This window comes from Vanessa tameamea, chromosome 11 (assembly GCF_037043105.1).
Source record: "Vanessa tameamea isolate UH-Manoa-2023 chromosome 11, ilVanTame1 primary haplotype, whole genome shotgun sequence".
Classification (NCBI taxonomy): domain Eukaryota; kingdom Metazoa; phylum Arthropoda; class Insecta; order Lepidoptera; family Nymphalidae; genus Vanessa; species Vanessa tameamea.
The window spans coordinates 157,979-183,127 of NC_087319.1; the positions used below are offsets into that span (position 1 = coordinate 157,979).

At 34.3% G+C, this 25,149-nt stretch overlaps 2 protein-coding genes and 1 pseudogene across 2 annotated transcripts in view; 2 read left to right on the forward strand and 1 right to left on the reverse strand.

The window, feature by feature from the left end:
- LOC113400936 (collagen alpha-2(I) chain-like) overlaps window positions 1-17,001 on the reverse strand; it is a 52,644-nt gene extending 35,643 nt beyond the window's left edge. Inside the window, exon 1 of the mRNA XM_064216277.1 lies at window positions 16,984-17,001. The gene's annotated coding sequence lies outside the window, so the exon portion shown is untranslated. The remainder of the gene's footprint in view (window positions 1-16,983) is intronic.
- LOC113400953 (organic cation transporter protein-like) lies at window positions 639-3,976 on the forward strand (annotated as a pseudogene).
- LOC113400825 (organic cation transporter protein-like) lies at window positions 9,100-24,455 on the forward strand. The gene is made up of 11 exons (XM_026640496.2): window positions 9,100-9,236; window positions 17,784-17,856; window positions 17,924-18,108; window positions 20,095-20,296; window positions 21,615-21,715; window positions 22,106-22,254; window positions 22,584-22,738; window positions 22,834-23,007; window positions 23,147-23,456; window positions 23,738-23,919; window positions 24,111-24,455. The coding sequence occupies exons 3-11, from the start codon at window positions 17,924-17,926 to the stop codon at window positions 24,282-24,284; spliced, it is 1,632 nt and encodes a 543-aa protein (XP_026496281.1). The 5' UTR covers window positions 9,100-9,236; window positions 17,784-17,856; the 3' UTR covers window positions 24,285-24,455.
- The last annotated feature ends 694 nt before the right edge of the window (window positions 24,456-25,149 follow it).

The window sequence follows — 25,149 nt, forward strand, 5'->3', positions numbered from 1 at the left end:
AAATAGCAATATAATAATATATACAGATTAGTATTGCAACGACTCAGGCGCGTCATCACACGCGAACTACTCATTCACGGAACAATGGATCATCACTCTTCAATATTCGTACATAAAAGGCCAATAAACAAATAATAATCTTGTATTGGAGTCATTTGCGTTATTTCAGTACCTTTAACTCAACAAACAAACAGACGTAATATCATAAAAAGTCACATATCATATTTTATTATATGGCAATGTTAAGTGAGGTAAATCATACGACATTACGACTATGATCTTTTTGTTTATAGGATGTTGTAGGCAAATGAGTTAAAGCGAGGAGGTAAGTAATCACCAAATAAAGTAAATGGCGCTGCAAGAAATATTTAATATTTCTTGCAGCGCCAATTCACCATCGAACTTGGGAACTAAGTTGTTATGTCCCTTATGCATACAATGGTACTGGCTGAAACCGGAACACAACAATACTAAGTATTTCTGTTTGGTGGTAAAAGATGTGATACCTACCCAGACGGGCTTATACAAAGCCCTATCCCCACTAAATAAAGAAGCGAACATACTGCGTATTTTCTGTTGGCGAACACTTGCTGATTCTGGTTCATTTTTCGTCATTAAAAAAGTTGTGATCATACGAAATGCATCTCTATCAGGTTGGTGTTAAATTAGAAAAGTACTGTTTATTTTCTGTTTCGTTGGATTGATTAATATCGATAAGATATTTTTAGGAATATCATATCGTAACCTTGAGTACGATGTGAATGTGATTAAAATATTCGCTAGCTTTTACGATACCCAAATATTATTAAATATTTATGATATCGATATATTAATCCCTGACAATATGAATAATAATTTTTCAATACAATTCTTCACCAATGACAAAGTTTATGGTACAATGTAATTCGCGATAATATATAAATACGTATTAAAGAATTTACACCGCTTAACTTATATAACCAACGCATTGTCGCCCACCGTGTAATATATCGCCGAGTATGGTAAATAACCATTAAAAAAACATTCAAACAACAGACTTAATGCGAAGACAGCAAGTTGGCGCGATATCATTGGTCGAGAGCTTGATTAATCTATGATATTCACTATGGATTTGCAAAAAAAATGCGTTTTGAACGTCGACGAAACTGTTATCGGAATTTTGAAAGTAAAATTAAAGTGGAAATAAGTGGTTAAGTGTAATAGTGTTGTATTATAAATAAATATGTATTTATCATAAACTCTTAGTAGCGCACAACATAGCTGAATTATTAGCAAATCGCATGAAATATGTAAATTTAAGGTTTGTTTATCTTTCCTACTTCCATTGGAATAGGCTCATTTCATTGTATTTGAACGATGTAATTTTTTTTAAAAGTTTTAAAATGTTGAGAAATATTAACTGAGTTTCATGTCTGTAATCAGCTTTACATTTAATACAATTCCGTAAAATAACCTCTCAAGAGTTCTTGTAAAAGCCTATCTGAATGAAATATATTTTGATTTGATTTTGATAGTATTTTTGGTTATATTGTGGAGTAACTAGAAACATATGTAACTGTTCTGCAAAAAAGCACGTCTACTAACAACCTTTCGAAAATTTTATGAGGTTGGAATGAACATAAAGATTCAAAAGCACTTATTAGAGCATTTAAATGTAGGTTATTTTGATTTCGTCAGAAGAAGTAACTGTACCTTACGTTGAAATTTTTGGTCTTTAGCTGTTATATGATGTGCGATAGAGACGTGTTTGTAACTAACTATACGAGCTCGATCACTGTTTGTTCAAAACATAGAAAAAGCTAAATTATAATTAATATAAGACTTTGACTTTCAGTGGTGTCGAACGCTAGTTGGGTCAATGCGGACGCTGGGCACTCTAGCGGCTCGTCCAATAATTGGCTTCATTTCGGATCGAGGGGTCGCCGCACTGCTGTCGTCGTAAGATCCATTAACGCCGCATGGCTGGGACTCACCAGATATTGGGTTAACACGTACACAGGATTTCTCATTCTGCAAGTAGTCGAATCCATGTTTGGTTCTGGAGGATTTTCAAGATTTTATATTTTTTGTAAGTGATCTATAATAATAAATAAAGAGTCTCCCTGACATATCTGCCTCTAAACAGCTAAAGCTAGATTAGAGTAATTTGGAGAACATTGTGATTTTTATTACATTAACTCTTAAAATTATCTGAAAGAATATATTCAATGTTTTCGTGAAAAAATCGGATGGAATTTGCTACAAAAGTACTTAATGATATTTAATATACAATATATTAAAATAAGTTTAAACAAATTAAAACTAAAAATGACTACTGCACAAATCATAATTATGTGGAATGCTGGAAGGAATTATTTGCTCGTTGAATCGCAATTACGATTCCATTAGCGGAAAATGATCCAGCCCTGCTGTAACCAATAGAGGCAGTAAGACGTGGTGTGATATAGTTACATAATATAAAGATGAGCCGTCAAAATTAAAGTGATAATTTTTATTTTTATTCTAGTGATGGAGACCACAGGACCTAAGTACAGAGTCGTGGCTGGCGCTCTTATGAATAGTTTCTTCGCTGTCAGTCAGATGACTACAGGTCTCATAGGATGGGCTATCCCTGACTGGAGAAATTTAACTCTGATCTTGTATATTCCTCAATTTCTTGCAATAGTGTATTTTTGGATTATGCCGGAGTCAGCTCGATGATACATCAGCAAGAGTCGGTATGATGAGGCAGAAAATGTATCAAAAAAAGCTGCACATATTAATAAAAAAGAACTGTCTATTAATTCTCTCCAGGCGTTAAGACATAGTGCTGAGGAAGAAAAAAATATTAATGAAATACTAGAAACACAAAAAACGCAGGAACCCTGTCTTGCTGTTCAATTATTTCGCCATAAGCCAATTTTGATTCGAGTAATTGTGTCTCCGATCTGGTGGATCACGAGTACGTTGATATACTCCGGGTTGTCTATTAACTCCGTACACATGGTGGGCAATAGGTATCTCAATTTTGTATTAGTATCAGCAGTGGAAATACCAGGTTATTGGACGTCTATGTTTCTTATGGGGAAAGTTGGCAGAAAACCCGTGCTTATTGGAGCATATTGGGTTTGCGCTCTTTGTCAGATTGGATACGTGTTCATGCCAGATGGTAAGTATTTTTTTCCACACAGAGATATGAAATCCTTGAGATATCGATGATGAACTTTAATTTCAGGTCTTTACGGAGTTTCTTTAACTATATATTTAATTGAGAAATTCAGTATTTATTTTTACACGTCCGAGTTATACCCTACCAAGCATAGACACTCTCTTTTTGCATTTTCTTCTATGATTGGGAGAATTGGATCTTTCTGGCGCCACTGACGCCGGCTCTGGTAGGTATTTTTCAAATTTTTAAATGTCAAATACAAATTTGAATTAGCTTTGCTAATATAATGTTGTCAAGTTAATCTAAGGACATTGACAATGCAGTATAAGCATAAGTAATATCGTCTTAAATACTATTTTCCTACTTGCAAATCTGTTGCCTATTGTACTATCCACAGTTTGCCACATCTCTTTGCAAATATCATACGACCAAACCACAGGTGCCACAAACAAATGTTGTCAGGAAACAAAATAATGATTGCAAAATTGCTACGAATCATTTATTGAAATATCGACGAACTTAATTATTTGATATAAATATCTGAGTTCTCTCAGACAGCAGATTTCTGTATGTTTCAATTCGTTAACGCGATGAGAAGTCCCATCATTATTACCTTGTATAACTTGTGTTTTCAGGGTGCAGCTGTGTGGGACCAACTGCCTTTTGTCTTATTTGGAAGCTTCGCGCTGCTATCCGGTGCGCTAGTAATGATAACGCCGGAAACTCTCGGCACAAAGCTACCAGATACGACGGCAGAAGCATCTGAAATAGACAAAATAAGTGACTAGCATATTGTGCAAAATAAAAACAGTGATTCTAAACTTCCTAAGCCCTTTTTAACATTTAATGTTTGTTATATTGTTTTAATATTAATATAGAATTACAAGTAAAGCAATAAACAAGTGAACTTACTAAAAAAATGTTTAAAGTAATTAATGCATAAATTATTTATTTTTATTAAAGTTTGAAGTTTTCAGTTGCTATTATATGTGTATTAAAATTCTAAATTTATTGGTATTCAAATAAAAACGTTTACCATGAATATTTACTGCGCAGATAACTCCCTAAAATATAGATTTCTTTATTTTTGACGGCATCTACTGAATTGACCGCAATGAAAGTCTCATTAAGGGACCTGGGACGTGGATACGAATAAAATACTTGATTTATGGAAGTTAGGTGAGAAAACATAAAAGTGTTTTTAATGAAATGTTACTAAGTTATTTATATACTATACATATGTAACCTATAAGTAGATGAATAATGTCTCAAAAGTCATGAAAATCTTTAGTGTCTGATTATCTTACTGGGATAAGTTTGATTTCTTACCTATCGGACAGAAATTTACAAGCATACATATATTATAAAACAACACCCTCAGCTGACATTCTTTCTTACTCTTCCCCTAAAAAGATAAAACCACACAAACAAAAAGTGTGTCTTTCGTTCCGCTGGCGTACCAGTGTAATTTAATGTTTTTCTAATAATTCTTAATTACAATTTTCGCGATTTTAATGTCATTTACACAAATAACAAGTACGTCATAGTTTAAGTTGCCATTTTATGGTGTATGTAGTTGGATATTATGGTGATTAAGAGAGACGAATGACTTTCTCAACAATAGGTCATTACTACACTTTGTAGAAATTTATTGTTTAATAATATCAATATTTAATTGGTTTGTTCAATATTTCATTGACAAATATCATCATAAATGTCTAAAGAATGTTTTTTTAAGAATGTGGTTTTTAAAAAAAATATGTATAGTTTTTATTAGGACTGAAAGATCTTCATATTTCATTTACTTGACGAAACTTGACCTGTATTATAGCCTATTCCAAAAATATTTCTTGCTTCTATTACGATATTTTTCAAAAAGTAACTACCATGACACTTCTAAATAAATAAATAGTATGTAATGTGTAACGTACATACATATATACACACTTCCGCACGCATTTAAATCAATTAGATTTTTTGTACGATCGAAGCATTCACAAAATGTACGTTATTATATTTGGTACAACCAATTTATCATCATCGTTTTCATTATTCATCTATTCGCCGGCGGCTGCTGGACGCGTACATCTCCCAAGCTTCTGTTCCTTCGCTAAATCTGCCATCTTGCTAAATCCAGCCTATTTTTATTCGCTGAAAAAAATATATTGAAGGGGTGGGGGATGGTCTATGTCGGACTTAACGGGAACCGTGGTGCCCAGACGTTTAGCCCGCCCATGCAGGTCTTCAATCTAGAGGGGTTCCCGGAGTACAGAGAGTGATGAAGGTCCTAATTAAAATCAAATCAAATCAAAATATATTTTATTCAAGTAGGCTTTTACAAGCACTTTTGAATCGTCATTTAACAAACTATATTAAGTGAAACTACCACCGGTTCGGAATGTAGATTCTACCGAGAAGAACAGACAAGAAACTCGGTACAAGTAGTATGGTAAGAGCAACTGCTCTTTTTCAACATCTAAAAATACAGTCATGATAGTTAAAACAACAATTATATATGTATGTATTATATTCTGCCTAGAAGTCAACAAGCATTAACTCCACGCTTTTTTATCATCTATACAGTCTTGTATCGAATAATATGCCTTCTTTACCAATGTATTTTTTACAAATGATTTAAATTTATGAAACGGCAAAGTTAAAGTTATAAATGTCCACCGATAATAGCCACCAGGGAAAGACGACAGGGCCACCGAGAGGCACACATAGCTGGACTAGAGCCCTGATTCGCCCCACCTTCGCCGACACTGGTCGATCGCCGCTCGTCCTGGGTTCCATCCGAAACAGGTACACTTCCGCGAGCACCTCCGCCTGGAGTTCCCAGGGCGGATCCCCCGTGAGAAGTGTGACAACTGTCCACGACACCGTATGGTAGCCTCGTATCGCTTTTTTTATAAGCGCCAGTATAGGAATTCCGACCCTCCCACGTTGCGTAGGTAGGTCCATAAGGCAGCAACTCCATCTTCCGTCTAGTACCTGTACTGTAATTAACGTCCTTTGGACGATTATATACGTGAAATAAGATGTCCTCTGTTTTTGTGACAGAAACCTTTAATCCCTCATATTCAATATAGTAGTCATTCGCGTAACGTAACACCCTCATCCCGGGAAGGACAGACGCTCGCAGAAGCCAATCGAATACGACGTTCCAAAGTATTGGGTCGAGAACCGACTGTGGTCTGAGTCAGTGTTCAGGGCGTCTATGGTTGATTGACCTCTGAAAGACCCGGTCCCGGACCCGGACCTGGAGAGCTTGCCCATCTTATTCAGTAACAGTGCTAAATCCAGCCGTCTATTTGAGAAGACTTGACAATTACTTGACTTAAATATCCAACAATTCTTATTGCCCCGAGAGGGATCACGGGATCTGATCAGATGAACAATTCAGATAAATTAATAATTATATGCCAATTATCAAAAATATATATTAATTCTATTGATGAACAATATGTTGCAAATTAATGATGTCGTAATTATGTTCAACGATAAAAGTGATCCAAGATAAATTTAGTCCCGATAGTAGAAATTCAATGAACCGATTATGATGTCGTGTAAAGTATAATTACATTTTGGAGTGCCTCGTCATTAACTTTTACAAACAAACATCCCATTGAAAAAGATTTAACTTTTTTGTTATCTTCAGTTATAAAAACTGTTTATAAAGATTTTTTAGTAAAACGCATGAAAAAAGAAGGTCGTCGCATGCGCCCAGTAGGGATCAGGTAATGTTGTCTCTCTCCAAAGAAACTACACAATAAGTTAACGTGACGCGAGTGTGCGGAAGTGCGTCCGCTCGTCACGACTCCAGCGAACATTGTCACCGACGTTTGTTGTTAAAATGCCCGCTGGACTGAAACATACTTTCTAGCTAAATTATTCATATGTTCAAGTATATTTTAGCAATTATTGTTCACGATGTATTTTGTTATTAAAGCTATGGTAATAAGGAAGGGCGAATGACATATGAGAGGAAGTCATAGGTGTGAATGTAGACGCCGATACGCCAAGAGAAAGAGGGAAGAGGAAAGAAGATGACCGATTTGTTTATGTCATTGAACTCTTTCACGTTTTTATTATGATATTCGTAGGTGGACGAGTAAATTGCCTCTATCGCTCATTAACATTGGCGTCGTGAGAAATATTAACCATTCCTTAAAACCGGAATATAAAAATACTAAGTATTGCTGCTTGGTGGTAGAATATGTTATGATATGGTACCTACCTCGACTCAGAGCCTTAAAAGTACTAACCATCGTGGCTCCTTTAGTACGACTGTCTCCCTCCATTAAATGATAAAGACTGCGAGCGGGACTAAATGTGAAAAGAAGAAAGTGAATAGAGATAGCACCGATGTGACAAGAGATAACGTCACTCTAATCCCTATAATATAATGGCTGCTCGATACAAGCAGGGTTGTGTAGGGCAAACGGCTTTTTGCAGAAATCAGTTGAAAAAGGAAAATATTGAAATGTTGAAAGAGCACGAAGGACTAATGACATAATCATAAATATACGTGTTTACATACGACTGAACAACTGACTAATCTTAAACGATATCGCTGGAGTAATTACCACAGTAAATTAAAGTGAATTATTAAAAGTTGCAATATTAACTTCATGTTTATAAATCACGATTTGTATCTACAATATCGTTCGGATGGTCTTTGAATAGACAAAGATAACGGTTGTTTGAACAGCACTTGGAAAATATTTCAAAAGTGAACATCGCTTAAATTTCAATATCTCCGATAGTTTCAAAGAGTTATTAATAATAATGTTGACCACAAAGATTATTGTGTAAAATAATATTTCTTACACGAGTACATTAGTAGAGAATGATTCATAAAAATGATTTCATTTGTGTAAACTTTCGCTGATTTTATTATGAGTTCTGGAAAAATAACACCATTAAAGTTAGTTCTGTTTTCGTTTTGCGAATTAAATCAATGTACCAATGAGTAACGCTACTTTATGGATATGGTATCTTTTTATATCAAGCTTATTAACTTGTTCAATTTTCGTAATTTTTTTTGCCTAATTGTTGACCCTTAAAATGACTTTATGCCTTTTAGGCCCAACTAAAAAAAAAACAGTGTGTTTTGATCGATAACGTTTATAAAAAATATATATACAAAAACAGAGTTGATATGAAACTATTCATACATAAATGCACAATCGATAGCTGAGTATTTTCTATTTAACCTAATAGTTTGCTATATGATTAAAAAAATTATTGTTTGTTAAATTTTATTGAAATTCAACTGTGAATATACTCACTGCTATTCTTTTGTGAGAATTGAGACGAAATTTTGCACACGTGTCTCGTATTTTGAATTTTTTGTCGTGCCTTCGAATAGATAAAGTTGAATTTTAAGATTTTTTGAATTTAATTCAAATTATCTTAAAAGCTTATTTAATGTAACGTATATTAAACAGGTATCAATGTATTGGGGTCATTGAACCAGTATAATTTTAGTTTGACAAATGTAAGGTACATACCTTAATCTATCAATAAACAATATCAATGGTATAATATTGAATAGAAAAAGCGGACAAACAAATGATTTAATTGTTTAATCTTGACAATGTCGAACGAACCCTTGACAGCGGCGCGGCGGCGTGTGCTCTCGCCCGTGAGGCCAAAGAAGTCCACCGTATGATCACTAGCTCACTCACTCTTGGCTACGGCGGAGAGCAATACGAAATAAATATCTCGTGGGTGGTACTTTATAGGACTGGACAAGATCTGAATATTGAAGACAGATTTGCTATCGAGAACTAGCGCTTCTCCCCCTGTATTATAATTCAAAATTAATGTTATCGATGTAGAGGTATCGCGATGTTTTATAGAAAGCGGAAGTATGCGTCAATCGTGCGGTTAACAGGTGTTTATGCAGAATTGAAATGTAGTGTATTAGTAGCGACTAGGACTAGCTGTGGATGAGCGCCGTCTCGACGTGCAGACGTGAGTGCACTCCGCTGCATCCACTGTTATCGGGCTACCGGCCGCGGTTCGGCGTCGCACGCTTCGGGAAATTTGTGACATCGTTTCGAATATTTATAAAAAAATTGTGTCCATGTTTAATTAGTAGTAAATCTTTAAATTATTTTTGAATTTATTTCTTAAAAAGTTGTGTCAAAAGTGATATTTTTTTATTATTTTTACTAAAAAGGTAAAGTATTATACGATTTCTAAAAATATAGCGATGACTTTATTATTTTAGTAATATCCGTTTACACAGATAGTGCTGCATATGTTTATATGTTTGGATATACAAAGGCTATTTTCTGTTGCCACTTGAGTTTGTAGAGATCCGTATCGCCGTACACTGCATTGTTTCCGCACATGTGATTAAACAAGATCTGAAAACTCAATACTTAGGGAGATGTCTATCGCGGTTTGTTTGTACATGCAAATTATTTTATGAAAATTCACAGGATTATAATTATTAAATCAACTCAAACTAAATCAGTGTCTACGAGTGTCCGCTTGGGTTTTGGGCCTGTTTGCTCGTCTATCAAAAATAAATTAAATGGGAGTCATTTATAAATGAGTAACTTCCGTGTATACAATACAATAAATAATAATAATATTTTGATATTTAGTTCAACATTCGTTAGAAATAAGATTTTTTTTTATATAACTGACTCTAAAATTAACTGGAAAATTATAATATATATACTTGTTTTAAATAAAGTACATTTATAATAGTAATTAAAATTGTCGTTACGCTTTCAAATAGAAATTGGCGATAAACGTTCTAAGGTTAAATTAGTAGCCATTAGAAACAGCGGCTAGCTTGCGGTAGAGTTATAAGTAGATTCGAAATAAAATAAAATTGACTCGTAGGGCTTTATGCTTGACATGGTACCAACCGCTCTGTGGCTGCTATGTTCTAAATTGAGTGAGCCAGTGTAAATTTAGTCATAACTGAGGTAGCTTTTTAGATTCCATTGTCAACGTCGGTTGTGTTAGGTTAGGTTAGCTGGTTACCACTTTTTATCAGGTGGCCTATTCACTTGTCTACCTTGCAAGTATAATTTAAAAACAATATTGAGAAGATCTCAAGCGCAGATTCTATTGGTTTAAAACTCATCTGTGGAATCTAGTAGTTTCCGCAACTTGCTACCGACATGCGGTTCGATTACATTTAAATAAATAATAATATTAAAATAATATAATTTATATTAAACAAAAATAAATACTCGAGCTGGATATACTTTACGTAATAGTTTTATAATTTTTATAATTCTAGAATGATAGCGGTGGATTTTTTATTGTTATTGTGTTTTTTCAAAAGTGACGTTAGTAACGTATACATACAATACATACATTTGATATCATTACTGAAATATTCACAACATGTAACTAAACATTTATTGTATTGGGAAATAATATGTTGTTATATTATAGTTACTATGTGTATCAGTCGCGTCGATATATGTTATAATAACGTTATGCTTATGATATCATATCAAAACTCATTTCTTAATGCTTATTTATTTATAAATTGTAATTAGATGAATATAATTGCATCAAACAGTAGAACCTAAATCAAACATAGTTTTGTGTGTGACTTTATCGAAATTCGTTTGAACTCGGTGGCGAGCTCGAGAAGTAACACCCCTTCATCACTTTTTGTATTCCGGTACAAAGGGTGAGCAAGGCAGTGTAACTACAGTCACGAGGTATATAATATCTTAGTTCCCAAGGTTGATAGCGCTTTGGCGATATTTGATTGGTGGTTAAGCAGTTCTTGCCGAGCCAATGTCTATGGCTTGTTGTGGCCACATACTATCAGGTGACCCATATGTCTACTAAGTTATATGAAAAAGGATAAACATTGTACATAAAAATCCTTATAAAAGCATGAATAAGCTAACCACTAAACCATTGCTGCTGTTGTCGTTGAGCTTGTCTAGCTGCACAAAAAGATAGTTTACTAAAATCATCAGTCAGGCAGTCAGTTTTCGGTCCTAATTTCATTCAAAATGATCCAGGAAATATGTCAAGTCTCGTAACTTTAACTAACAAATAAAAAGGTATGGGGTTTCGAGAAGAAACAAGCTATCCATTACCATGGTTAATTATACTTAAGTTAAAGTTAGATTACCTGTTACGTAATGTTTGTCTTGAAAACATCAATATTAAAACTAAATATTCATTTTTATTTAATTATAGCGTACAGTCGGCTAAGCGGATATATTGATCTTAATTGAAATTCTGGGTTTAAGTCAATGTAAGCCTTGAGTGCTCTCGTAATTTATTTATTCATAAAGCATACTAAAACTCAAAGATCGTTATTCGATATAAAAGAGTTACATATGCTCTTTGAATGCCAAGAATTTATCCCAAAACCCAAAAAAACATCGACAAAAGTAACTCAGCAGGATTTTAGTAGGGAATGAGATGGTCAGTGTAATCGGGAAAGTCTCCCTCGTACTGTACAAAGTGTTCAGATCATAATGACAGCCGAGACAGTGAGAGTGGGTTTCTATTAATAGCTGGGGTCGGAGCCCGCCTATCGGGTCGCTATCTAGCGCACTTGAACGGCCGCCTTAGTCATTATAGGCTTATTTATGTGATTAAAGTTAAAATGAATTTTACCCGGTAGTAGGGCGAGAGAGCTTTGTAATGGACGTGTGAAACATGTGACCAGTAAAACAAAGTACAGCCTGATAATATTCCTTTGCTGAGATTAGACTCCCTCCCTGTAAGATTTGGAGTTGGATACAACAGACTTAATTTTATTTATTTTCATTTATTTTTTTATTTGATTTAAACTATTTTTAAACAACGTAATATATCACCTATATGGGGGTGGGGGAACTTCATTGTCCTATTTTTATATTTTTATATTATTTACAACGCCAGTGTCCATGAAAGATAAAACCATGACCGGTTATTTTTGGAAAATACTTGTGTGAGTTGGAAGGTGGCTTGTCAAAATATATATTCTATTCCAACCCCAAGAAGCCAAAGAACACAATAAATAATACCTATACACATAGGTAGCATTGAATTGATGCCATACAATTGGTCGAAAGCGCAAAAAATGTCTGATCTGTGAAACAAATGGGACGTTTTACGTGTCGATGAAGCTGTTGTGAAAACTTTGGAAGTAAAATTGAAGTGGATATAGGTAATGGAAGAGTATTTAGAATATTGTATTATAAATTAAGATAAATCAATCAAGAAATTTGTAGTACAAAATATGGCTGAGCCTTTACTGCGAGTCAACTTGTACAAATATCTTACTACAGTGTGCAGTAGCAAGTTATGTTCAATATTGATTAATAATATTTTTGATTCGAAGAGTATCGGAGAAATTATTACGTGAGAAAATTTACTAACGTATTGTCGTACGGTGTACCGTCGCGACAATAGTCCCGCTTTTAGTCTGAGTTAGATGTTAGATACACAACACAAAAAATGCCTCGTTGGGTTAGTAGCTAGTTAATAAGGCAACAGTTCCCATATCTCGGTGAGAACTTGGCAGTGCTATACTCCTGACCGCGAGCCTAACAATTGCAAAGCACGTAAACGTTAGTCCGGCGTCAAATTACTCTAGCATTAAAGTGACTCACACACACCTGTGCACTATATTGTCCACTACTCAGTTTGGTGGTCGAGTGCTAGCTTATTGACACAAATAATGAGCAGAAGTACTTCTAATCAGAAGGCTGTTTGCCCTTCTTCTTATCCTAATAAGAGAATCGGATCCGGAGAAGAAATTGACGTCTGAACTAAAGTCAATAAACATAAACAAAATATTTGCGCAAGTTTGCATCCACTTGAGTACAACAATTGACACATTAAGTAGTATCAAATATCCATATTAATGAAGGGCAAAGGCCGAGTGTGCAGCTCACGCTACACGTGGATACTTGTCGAGCGGTCGCAGGTTACACTCCCGGCGAACTTCGGCCCCCTCGGCCACTTTGTTTACTCATCACCTTACTCTGTTTAATTTACATTTATTGCCCTTATAGACAGATAAATGAAGTCAATATTTTATACAATGTTGCGGAGTAGATTGTACTCGTATTATTGTTCTTATCTCAGCCGGCCTACACATTACAAATATTATTTGTGTACATATACTTCACATATAAACAACTGCGCTACGGGAATATGTCCAGGTGGGGTGCTCACTAGACGATATAAGAGATCGACGACTAAAATTCTTCTTGAGCTTACTTATTAAAAAGTCGTATCATTTGAAGTTACTTTTTAATAACAAACCAAGCAACACGGTCCTGTGTATAGTTAACTTGGGTATAAACCCGTTAAATTAAATTTGTATTTTTTTTTCTTTATAAGTATCGAACTGGGGTGTATAATGTGATTTCATTTTGCTGGTACTTAATTTGTGTTTGTTATTTTCAGTAATTATCACATGTACCCAATGTATAGAGGTACTGGAAAGTAGCAAATATTAGGATTATATTGATATTTTTAAAGTTTCCTGGATAACAACCAACGAAAACCACTCCAGGCGTTTTTTCATCTATTTTTTTTATCAATTTTTTTTTAAGTATGATGTGTAAATGTATTTTTAAAATCAATGAAATGGCGAATCTAATTATAAGTATTCATGAGACAAATCAAAGTATATAGAATAAAAGAGAAAATAATTCTGACTGTTTATTTGTTAATTCATTACGTCACTATAGTGATCGCAATTACACTTGACATTAAGGTAGGCTGGGGTCTATGTATGGACTATTCAAGAAGGCATTATATCTACAAGAACTTCCCTTTTAAGTAACTCGTATTTCGATATAAATTTTCTACAATTGCGGACCAGCGATTGTCCCCTGATTGCCCCATTACTACGACATCACAGAATACAAGCAGTAATTTGAGAAATTTGCCGAGTCACTGTTTACTTCGGAATATATCGTAATTATTGAAGTGATATTTCAATTTAAAATGGCTGTGTTTATACACGTAAGTGCATACGAGTGACACAAGATAAATTGTTACATAGAGAAGTCAAAATAACAACGTGTGAACGTTGTCCGTCCAATATGCATTGTAATGAAAACAAAATCACTTGGCAATTAAAAACCTAGTTAAACCTAGTTAAAATCGAGAAAGAAATGTTATGCACTCAATGTTCGAAGGACTCGTGAGACTGATTGAGATCCTCGGGAATTCCATCAAAAGTCGTCGTCGTTGTTTAGAAATAATAAATAACAATCCGGAAGCAAGGGCCGGGCATGGTAATTTTAATTCTGCCGTACACCGAAAAGCATATGTAGCCGGTGGTCTGACATCTGATCCCTTTTCAGACATTCTCGTTTCTTTTGTTCTTGAATCCAGAGAGCGAGGATTATTCACACACTTCTCCACTATAATAACGATGTCCTGTGCCAGCTCTTAACCCGCTGTCGGACGCTACGGGTAAATTTGGGCCAAATTAGGCGCCGGTTGTTGCAATATTTTATTTTCATCTATTCCTTTCTACTGCAATTTCAAATGTCTTGTTTCAGATGTTCTGAATGTACGCTAGCGTGATTAACTTTGAATAATATCCAGCTATAAAACATAAAAATATATATGTAAAGTCGTTATGTTCAGGGTGGACTGAAATAGTATACAAGCGTGTAAGATGTAAACCATTCGATGTCATCTGCTTTCCTCCTATGATTTATTGGACACATATAGGCGCCCATATTCATACATACATCCACTACGCATCAAAACAGACGCTCATACATACCTTCACACACAATAAAGTACAAACATCCATTAGTTATTAAGATTTTAAAAATGTCAGGTCACACCATCTGAGTGGTGTACATTTTGTAGTCAATTAACAAATTAAAAGGATAAGTTATAAGAGAGAAGGTTTGATAAAACAAGCAACTGTAACTTTTAATTAATAACTTTTTAAATTCATATTTGTATATATTTAAGCATTTAATGTTATTAAATCTTATGTTAATAAATTTATTCGAGTTTACTTGAATACAATAAATTTGATTTGATTCGAATATATATATAGATATAAATGTTTTGTTGTTAAGCAACTGTGGATTTCTGAGAACTCATTTAATGTCGATAAAACCGCGTGTAAGGATTAGTTTTTGGTCAATTAGTCATACAATGCTCACATCTTGTATAAGCTGTTACGCTGAACTGTAATTGTTCGAGCTGTGAACTATAAAGACCGAAATTATTACGAAATGGGTTTCAGTCCACGTCGCCTCGATCCGACTCTAATAGTTACGGCTGCGATTGCGATTGGAGTTACACGACCATTATTATCAAGACTATGTTATGTAAATTATGTATTCGCTTCTAATGTACACGAATTGAATCTGATATATTTAATTTGAAACATTTTGTATTCAGACTACGGTGTTTGATTTCAGCCGGTATGTATGTTTATCTGTTCCCACATACTTTTAAGCTAGAAATATTTGATTGGCTATATGACGATATTTAAAATTAAATATGGCGCCATCTAGAGGAACGGTATTTTTAAAAAAAAGGGTAAATATAAGGGCCGTGTTGGGTATCAAATACAAGGGCTTAACAGCGAATTTCAAAAATGAATTTGGTTAATTATGAAATCACGCCATAATTTTCAGAGCGCGATTTTTATGTAGTCGGTTTTTAATTTTTAAACTTTTACTCGTTACGAACGTTTGGTTTTAACGATTTTTCTTGAAGTATGTACGGTAGGATATTTGTGGGTTGAATTTCTTCTCGAGGTTGATTAGTTTTCGATCATACTAATATTTTTTCGACCTTTAACTAGTGAGCTGATAAAAATCCACAGACATATAGGAATGCTAAAATTAGGAGTTTTATTAGAGAATTATTCAAATCCATTAAAATCTAAATAATAGTGTAACTCTTCTGTTATTCGGGCAAACTTAAATCTTGAGTATCCCTATTATGACCAACTACAAATGCTGCTGCCAAAAAATATGTTTTTTGTTAGTATCCTAGGACGATCTCAGTATATTGCGGAGTCAATTATGCGGTACCGACGAATATGGCCCCTGTGTTGATCTGTGCCCGTTTGAACTTTCGCGGCTATTTTGATCTATATCAACTTTTTAATGAATATTATTAACAGTATTCGTCTTATCGTCAATTACAATGTTTGAATAGCAGAGGCTCCGTACAAAGTAATACAGGCGACCACTCAGGGACGCGTCTCCTCTAAATGAACCACCGAGCTTCATTCTTTGTTCTGGTTGTTCGGATCGCTTATTTCAGTTACTTTCATTGTGTTATGTCATACGGCATCTTCCTTTGTGGGAAGAAGACATGATACTACATTGAAACGAGTTTCATTCTTAAAAAAGAGCCATACGATCTTTAATTTACTAGAGCTTCTCCCGGAGATGCCTTTGGAGAATGGAGAGAATGGAATGGAGAATACTGGCATTATGACTTAAAATTTTAAATAAAGAAAATAAGCCATTAAATCAAATCCGTAGTCAACACTTGAACCGTCGCTAAGCAGGCTTCAATTCGTTGTTAAAATAATCTTATTATTTATGTCTTGTAAGATTTGTTTGATTCTACATACTAAATGTATTACGTATAAATTTTCTTCAAAAATAACAATGTAATGAGCAGTTTGATTTTAATGCATTTCATTCGCGTTGAGGTCACTGAATGATTGACTCGTAGTGAATGTAAGTAACACGAGCATTTTCTGTAGTGACTTTGTTATATAAAAGAAATAGTTTTATGAGATATTTAATATGATGTATCCTAATAACAGACTATCGCTGCTTCCTAATGGTTTAAATATTTCAAATCTTTAATTTAAAATCACCTCAGCCCACCATTATAAAATAGCCGATGAAGTATTTTTGGTCACAAAACCAATTACAGGCGGACAAAGCCGTGGCTTCTGCTAAGTTTATATTGTTTTAATTTATTATTTTAATCTTGAAAATAACCGGTTGCTATTTTTGGCGGTTTATATTTGCGCTGAATCTATAACATTATATAATTAAAATATTTAAATGTATTTATAGTGGAAAAAATAGTTTTAAGTTGCAATTTTATAATTAAATAGCTAATAACTCAGCGGAAGTTTACACTTAACACTCGCTGGATTGACGGTTTTTTTTTTACAAAAAATGAAATCATTGTAGTCGAGAATTCACGCCACAGCCGCGCTATTAAAATAATTCGCATTACATCGGGGTCTGTTGTTATATATTTTGATAATAATGTAAATAATTCCTGACCTTCAGAAGGTTAGGTATGTCTTGTATATTATTGGTAAAGAATCATCTTTTAATTGATTATTAATATGTCGGATTTTTTGCCACTGGTGTCGAGTAAACGGCAATAAACTTATCGCCAAGATAATTGTACATGCACGCCATACTAACAATCTTGACGCTGTCCATTTTGAATGGTGATAAGTAGCTAAGCCCTCAAGATAAATATACATTATTCAATTATTATGTGAAATTATGTACTAGGGTATGGCGATAACAGGGAAAATTTAATCGAGGTATATTTATTAACTACTGCGATAACATTTCTCAATAATATTTAAATATTTACTATCAGAGTTTTGACTGTATTAATAATTAATTTATTTTGTAACTAACTTTATTTTTCATTTTAGGAATAATGGTTCCAACTTTAAGAACGAGACACTGAAGTCTATACTTTTTTAAATCCGTGAAGAAAATAATAAAGTATGGCCGCTATAACTCCATGAATATGTTAAAGAAAGCGACTGTTTTACAAAACAAAACATTTCAGATGTCTGCCCAATCGAATATTGCGGACGAGCACGACGGCCAATTCAACCTGGACGGAATCCTAAGCGAGTTGGGCAGCTTCGGCAAATACCAGCTGTTCCTGTTGCTGCTGCTCGCCTTCCGAGACTCATTTCTTAACATGTGTAACTTCAATTACGTCTTCACTGCAGCTGAGGTTCCTTTCAGGTACAATTCATTTTAAGTCTAGACGATCGCTGTGAGATTACAGTGCTAGACGGTTACAGTGCCACTGCACTGTTACTACTGTCTGTACTTCAGAAAAGGCGTTTGGAGGTTATTTTACCCATTTCTTTTCAATGTGGGTTTGGCAGATACAGTCTTTCTCATGATATTTTATATAAGACAAATATTAAGCAGATGCACGAAGCGGTGCTTGAGGGGCGGGACGGGGCGGTGAGTGCAAATGCAATCCCTGTCAACTTCCAAAATCAATAACTTTTTATTGAAACTAAACCTTGGTTAGGACACGAGGACATCGAGAGTTGTAGCCCCGTAAGCTAAACACGCAAAGGCTAAAAAAATATTTTCTATGTAACCTTAAATAAAAATTCACTGTCATGTATGTAATACTTTTACTTGGTGGTAGGGTCTTTGCAAGTCCGTCTGGTTAGGTACCACCCAATGATCATATATTCTACCGCCAAGAAGCAAGACTTTGTACTGTTGTGTTCCGATTTGAAGGGTGAGTGAGGCGATGTAAGGAATGGTTAATGTTTCTTACAGCGCCAGTGTCTACAGGAGAATGTGACTGTTTACGATCAGATAACTCATTTGTTAATCCACCTACCAATGTCATAAAAAAAAATTAATCAAACTTTACAAAATATTTTACACATAAACGAGACGAACGCCGACCATGTTGCTTATGGGAGACCTAGGTATATGATGTTATTTCAATGACATCACTGAAATAACCGTCGATAAAATAGAAAACAAGGGAATTCGAACAATAATGCCATTAAATATTTTATTGGCTGTAATTCGATTTACAATTTACGAGCAATTATTAAGTACTTTGAATTTTAAAGATTTAAAATACACGTGTAAGAAAAATCAATTAATTTTATTATCGGTAGCTGCATGTTATCAGTTACTCCATTGGCGCAAAATAATGATTACGAGTTGTAAATACCCTGTTTGGGTAATTTAATCGCCAATAACATACTCTTTGTGATCGGTATAAATCTAATGCTATATACTAAATACCACGCCAGGCCCCAACTTAACACTTAACGAAACATCATCACAAACACGTATAACTTATTTTTATCAAAAACACAATACATATATTCAAACATAATGACAAAGAAAGAAAAAAATATACACCGGAACATTATCTGATATAGTAAAGTAAGCCTGTACATGTTCCACGGCTTTGCTTAGACGTCCTATTCGTTTTCGTTTCGTCCTTGTGAGAAGGTTTTGAAGCTTATTCTACGACACTTACAATATACACCAGGGAATTTAAACTGCATTAACAAACAACTTAAAAGTATATTTATTCGACATTAAAGAACGCCCTCTGAAAGCTTTATAATCTTAGTTCTAAGACATTATTAAGTATAAAAATTAAATAAATAGTTGTGTTGACGACTGCCACATAGTGATAATATACTGTTTATACGCATGAATATACACAAATATTCTATAAAAGCTGGTAATATACATACTATTTATACTAGAAATGCTTGCTTTCGGTTCTGTACCGTAGCGTAGTTTGGACATAGTTATAAATATATATAATATATTATATTTAATATAATATATTCGAACAGGACTCCAACAGGATCAAGAACAATAACTGTGAATACTAAGTTTATTGTAAATCATATGGTAGAGTAGTATTGTTGATTAAAAAATGCTGTATCCTAACGTTTCATATCATTGATATGATTTTATCATAATAAACTAATTAGAATTGTTTGTCTGTCACCACCGAGCAGTAATACTCAGTATTGTTGTTTTCCAGGTGGGGAGAGATTGTAACTACAGGCACAAGGGACTTAACATCTTAGATTCCAAGGTTGTTGGCGCAGTGGGAGTTAATATTTCTTGCAATGTAGCTATTTGTGTGGCGGTGATCACTTACCAGATAGCCTACGTGCCTCATCTAATCTGCGTAACTATTTGAAATTAATAAATACATTTCAGATGTCGTATACCAGAATGCGAGACATCGGTCCTGGGTTTGAACTCGTCGTGGGCAATCGCGACATCTAACGCGACGTGTCGTCGACCTGTCCTCGCCGCGCCACTGAACTTCAACACCTGCGACCCGAGGATGTTTGAGAGCAATCACACGGCCGAGTGCGATGACGTGGTTTATGAGGATTACAATAGTATTGTTGCTGAGGTATGTATCTATCTATCTTTCTATCTATTAGTTGAATTTTATAAATATCGATTAAAGGTCTATGATACGGTAATGTCATAAATAATTTTTATTTAATACAAGATTTTGTAGATGATTAAAAAAATCGTGAAGATAATTTTATATGATTAAATTAAATACGAAGTTGGTTTGGAAAGAATAAGTTCTCGATGTTCTTCATTGAGAATCGGTGGTAACTTAAGACCAGACACATATGTATTCAAATATTTTGTAAAAAAAATATTGATACGATTCGCGCGCCACCTTTCGATGATACTAAATTATTATGGACATATGTACAACGAACACCTACACGAAGTTTAATTAACTACTGCCCCATGTAGGTGAATAGTTATGCTGTGACACAGACACAGAATAAGAAATATTCATTTTTCACTGTTAATAAGTTCAGATAACATTATTATTGAATCGCTAAATAATTCAATAGTTAATCTTTCTTTACTAAAACCGTATTTAGAAATTAATTAAGTTGGACCGACGAATGAATTGAATACGACCGGAACTTGAATACCAACACTATGATACGATTGTGTGAGCGCATAATCTGTGAGTCGTATGTACATCACTATTGTTCGTGACATGTGGTTACATTTTATCACGATGTTGTAGAAGATATTCCTGTTCATTATAAATACATTTAATCAATTATGCAAAGACGGCGAATGAAAGGATGAATGCATACAATTAATCTAGACAAATAACCTCGAGTTCAACGATACAAGCTTTTATAAAATAAACCTAAATATAAATTCAGAATTATTTAGAAAATGTTGTATACATAGTGCCTATATTTACTGAAACACTCGAGTGAAAAACAATCCGTCACACATACGAATATTACAAATTTATACCCGTTTTAAAATGCGGTATTTAAAACCAACAGATAGCTGTTAGGCATAAAAAGTAACCTTGTCACGTTGTAGCGATGTGACTCACAGCTGAACATTGACGTTCCAACTTTCTTCATACCAAATTTCAACAAAGTCGGATCAGAGATGAGAGCGAATATATTACAACATTTGGCTGAACTACTTATATCTACTTCAATTTTACTTCTTCGCTTCCGATAACAACTTCTCTGTCATTGAAAACGCCATAATTTGATGACTTTATAAAAAATATCATAGATTATCCTCGATCCCAAATGCTTGACCATATCACGTCAACTCAATGTCAAAGTCGTTTATATGTCTTTACTCCTCATGTGATTGAAAAAGATCATAGGTTTGTTTTAGCTAGCATCAGCATTCGTAGCAACAAATTAATGTTATGATTTCAGTTTGACTTGGGCTGTCAACCGTGGAAGAGAACTCTCATTGGAACCGTCCACAATCTAGGACTAGTTTTTTCCTTCGTCGTCTCTGGATTTATATCAGACAGGTAAAACAATATTTTCTATTAGAACCTATATTTCAAGATTCCTGCTGTGGTAAGGAGCATCAGTAGTTTGGATAAAAGCTGCGCTCCTTGACCTGGTACATCTAATGGCCGTCAGGAATTTCAAAGGCCCGCGGAAGCCACCCTAAAATATACATTTCCTTGCTAACAACGGTCGATATTAAATGAAATAAAACTATTTGAAAACTTTTAAATCATAAGCAAATATATATTGATATTTTTATCAGTAAATCGACAAAAACAAAATTATCGCATGTAATTATGCTTCTATTCGATTTTTGTGATAACATATCGATTCTAAAGATCTTTTATCGTAGTCTATTAAACAGAAAAAATACCACCAAGAGCGCTAATGATGCTTATTGGATTTAGATACGGCAGGAAAGTGATAATAGTTGGTACGCCACTTATGGTCGGCATTGCGGGTCTCCTCAAGTCTTTTGCCTTTGATTACTGGACCCTGCTCGTGTTAGAGTTCTTAGAAACCGCGCTGGGATATGGCAACGCTTCGATGGTTTTATGTGAGTTTGTTGTGTCTATTTTTTTTGGCAAAGAGTTCAGGGTTTCTTTTTTCGAAAAATGTAATTATCAAGTTACTTTAGTGTGGGTTGGTTACATAACCTTATTAGAATTTTTTCCTTCTCATCCAATTACAAGAAAAAGAGAATAATTTAAAAACACAAATTAATCTCTATGAAATTAAAATCCACCTGTTTTGTCTACTGCTGCATCAGGCCTCGGAACCTTAAACTAGTCATAATATTTGAATACCACTAAATAATATTGAAATACATTTGTAGAATAAAGATTTCGTTTTACATTATTTTAAAATATAATTATAATCTTTCAGCCCTAGAGTCAGTAAGTCAAAAAAGCAGGGTAGCGTTTTCTTGCATATCTGACATTTTATCGAGTCTGGGTGGAGCGTTCTTTGGACTCATCGCGTGGAAAATTCCTTACTGGAGACATATGATGCGCGCCATTTATGCGCCACTTTTAATTGTGGTAATGTATACACATTACATATTAATTTGATTAATATAACGCTAAAACGCAATATAAATGACATACATTTTCATTGTTTGATTCGATACTTTCAGGTGTTCTACATATTTCTCGTCGACGAAGGAGTTAGATGGCTTTTAGCTCATAACAGAAAGGATGAAGCAGTCCGCGTACTCAATAAAGTAGCGAAAATTAATAATATCACACTTTCCAATAAAGCTAAGGAAATGCTAACAAAGATAACGGAAGAGAGAAATAAAGCAGACGAGGTAGGAGTTACTGATTCTTAACTTTGTATTTATAGAAGCACGTGTTGTACCCTTTATCTTGCGTGGCTTCTTACGACTACCAATACACCTACTGAATTTTATTTATTAATCAGACGACTTAATAACTTATTGATTTTAGGTTGGTCAGTCAGCTCCAGTAGAAAGGCCCAAAATGTCATCAGTCCTCCGATCAAAAACTATACTCGTCCGAATGGCAATCATAGCAGCTTGCTTGTTTTGGTGTATGTTCGTATATAGTGGTGCCATGATCAACTCCACCAGCATTTCAGGCAGCAAATACCTCAACTTTTCTGCCATGATGCTAGTGTCAGTACCACCGAGAATTATTACAGCTTTGACATTAACAAAATTTGGTAGAAAAACGCCTATTTGTGTTGCGTATTGTTTGTGTTCACTGTTCTTTATGGCGTCCGCTTTTGTACCTAAATGTGAGTATTTTTTGTTGTATTCATTCAATGCTGCGTCTCTTATGTTATTCGATTATGAATAATAATTAAATGATATAAGTCAACGATGATTTTGCTAACTCGTCGGTCGTGTCCAACTGCCAACGCAAAGGGTTGTGAGAGTAAGTAATACGTCACGTATTGGCCCGTACTAGACAGATAGTAGATATCATCGTCAAATGATTTATTTAAATGTTTCTGTTTTGCAAAGTGCAATTTTTATGAAATATTTGTTAATTCAAACTTAATTTATTTTTCAACAGCTATCTGGTGGGCTTCTGTAATTTTCTACATGGCGGGTAAGATGTGCAGCAGTTATGGCATCTTCTCAGTACAAGTGGTGGCGATGGAGTTATTTCCAACTACGTCCCGTAACTCTCTGACCAATATCGCCACCACCGTCGGCCGGCTCGGCTCTGTGCTAGCTCCACAGACACCTTTGCTAGTAAGTACTCTTTTCAACGTTTTTTATTTATTACATAACTCAAATTATGTTTAATATTGTTTATTATGTTCCGTACATCTTACTCCATAACATTACTATCTAGTTTATGTTACACATTGTATATTGTATACAGTTCAACTGTTTGGCAAAAAGGAAAAAATAGTTACTAAGTTAATAATTGGTTTGCCTAGGACCAGTTTATGCCCGGTCTGCCCAGCGTAGTGTTTTCTTTGGCAGCGCTGGGTCCGGCGCTGCTGGCTCTTCTTCTCCCGGACACGAGTCGCATGGCGCTACCTGACAGGATCTGTGATGCTGAGCGCATTGACGCCACGAATGACTCCAATACTAATATTAGCAATGCATGAAAGCGACTTAACCTACGTGTAGTGAGTTTCAATCCGCCTATATTAAGAGAAAGACTGTGAGTTATTGACTACAAAGATCTGTATATAGTACAATGTTATTTTGCTTAACCATAATAACAATAAGTATTTATTTAATCTAATGATTTTATTTATTAAAATAGTGTTATCGTTTTTAGTGTCGTAATTAAAAGTATTTATTTATAAATAATATATTTATATAAATTATATCAATGTATATAACAATTTCCCAGGAGGCACTTCAGTGAGATAAAAAGTATTATATAATTTATAAACAATAGTTACAAAAATGAGCGTGAAGAATAGATTCGGTAACAAATTAGCTTTATGCGTAACACGGTAGAGACTAATCAAAATTATTAAATTACATTAATAAAGTTTGATTTTTAAATACTAAATTTTTAATTTTATTTACATCGTCATTATTAATTATGAAGTGACACAATTGATTGGATTATAACGACACATCCAAAAAGATGGTATGTAGTATCAAATTTATATATTTACGTAATATTAAGATATGAACATACATCCGGACCAACTGTACAAATTTAAAACAATATTTCCTTAGTCGATATTAAAAACGCTTCTAAGATAGACAAGACAAGAAAACACGACAATGCTTCATGGGTAATCAAATAAATTACTCTCGTATTAATTACATCGAAGCCTATTAAGTACACAAACAGAAAGCTACTGTTCAAATCAATGCAGCATGAAATAGTGCCAAGAATGCTAGCAGTATTTCCCAGGTGAAAAATCAATCAGGGCTGTGTAAGCTCGTCTAAGTTGCTACCACCCGTAAACAATAATACTTAAGTATTGTTGTGTCCCGATTTAAAGGGTG

Excerpts from the sequence above, each read along its gene's own strand:
- LOC113400825 (XM_026640496.2), top strand. The coding sequence starts at position 17,924 with ATGTCTGCCCAATCGAATATTGCGGACGAGCACGACGGCCAATTCAAC. Across the intron at positions 21,716-22,105 it reads TCTGGATTTATATCAGACAG|ATACGGCAGGAAAGTGATAA; the intron begins GTAAAACAATAT and ends TATTGGATTTAG. Across the intron at positions 22,255-22,583 it reads CAACGCTTCGATGGTTTTAT|CCCTAGAGTCAGTAAGTCAA; the intron begins GTGAGTTTGTTG and ends ATAATCTTTCAG.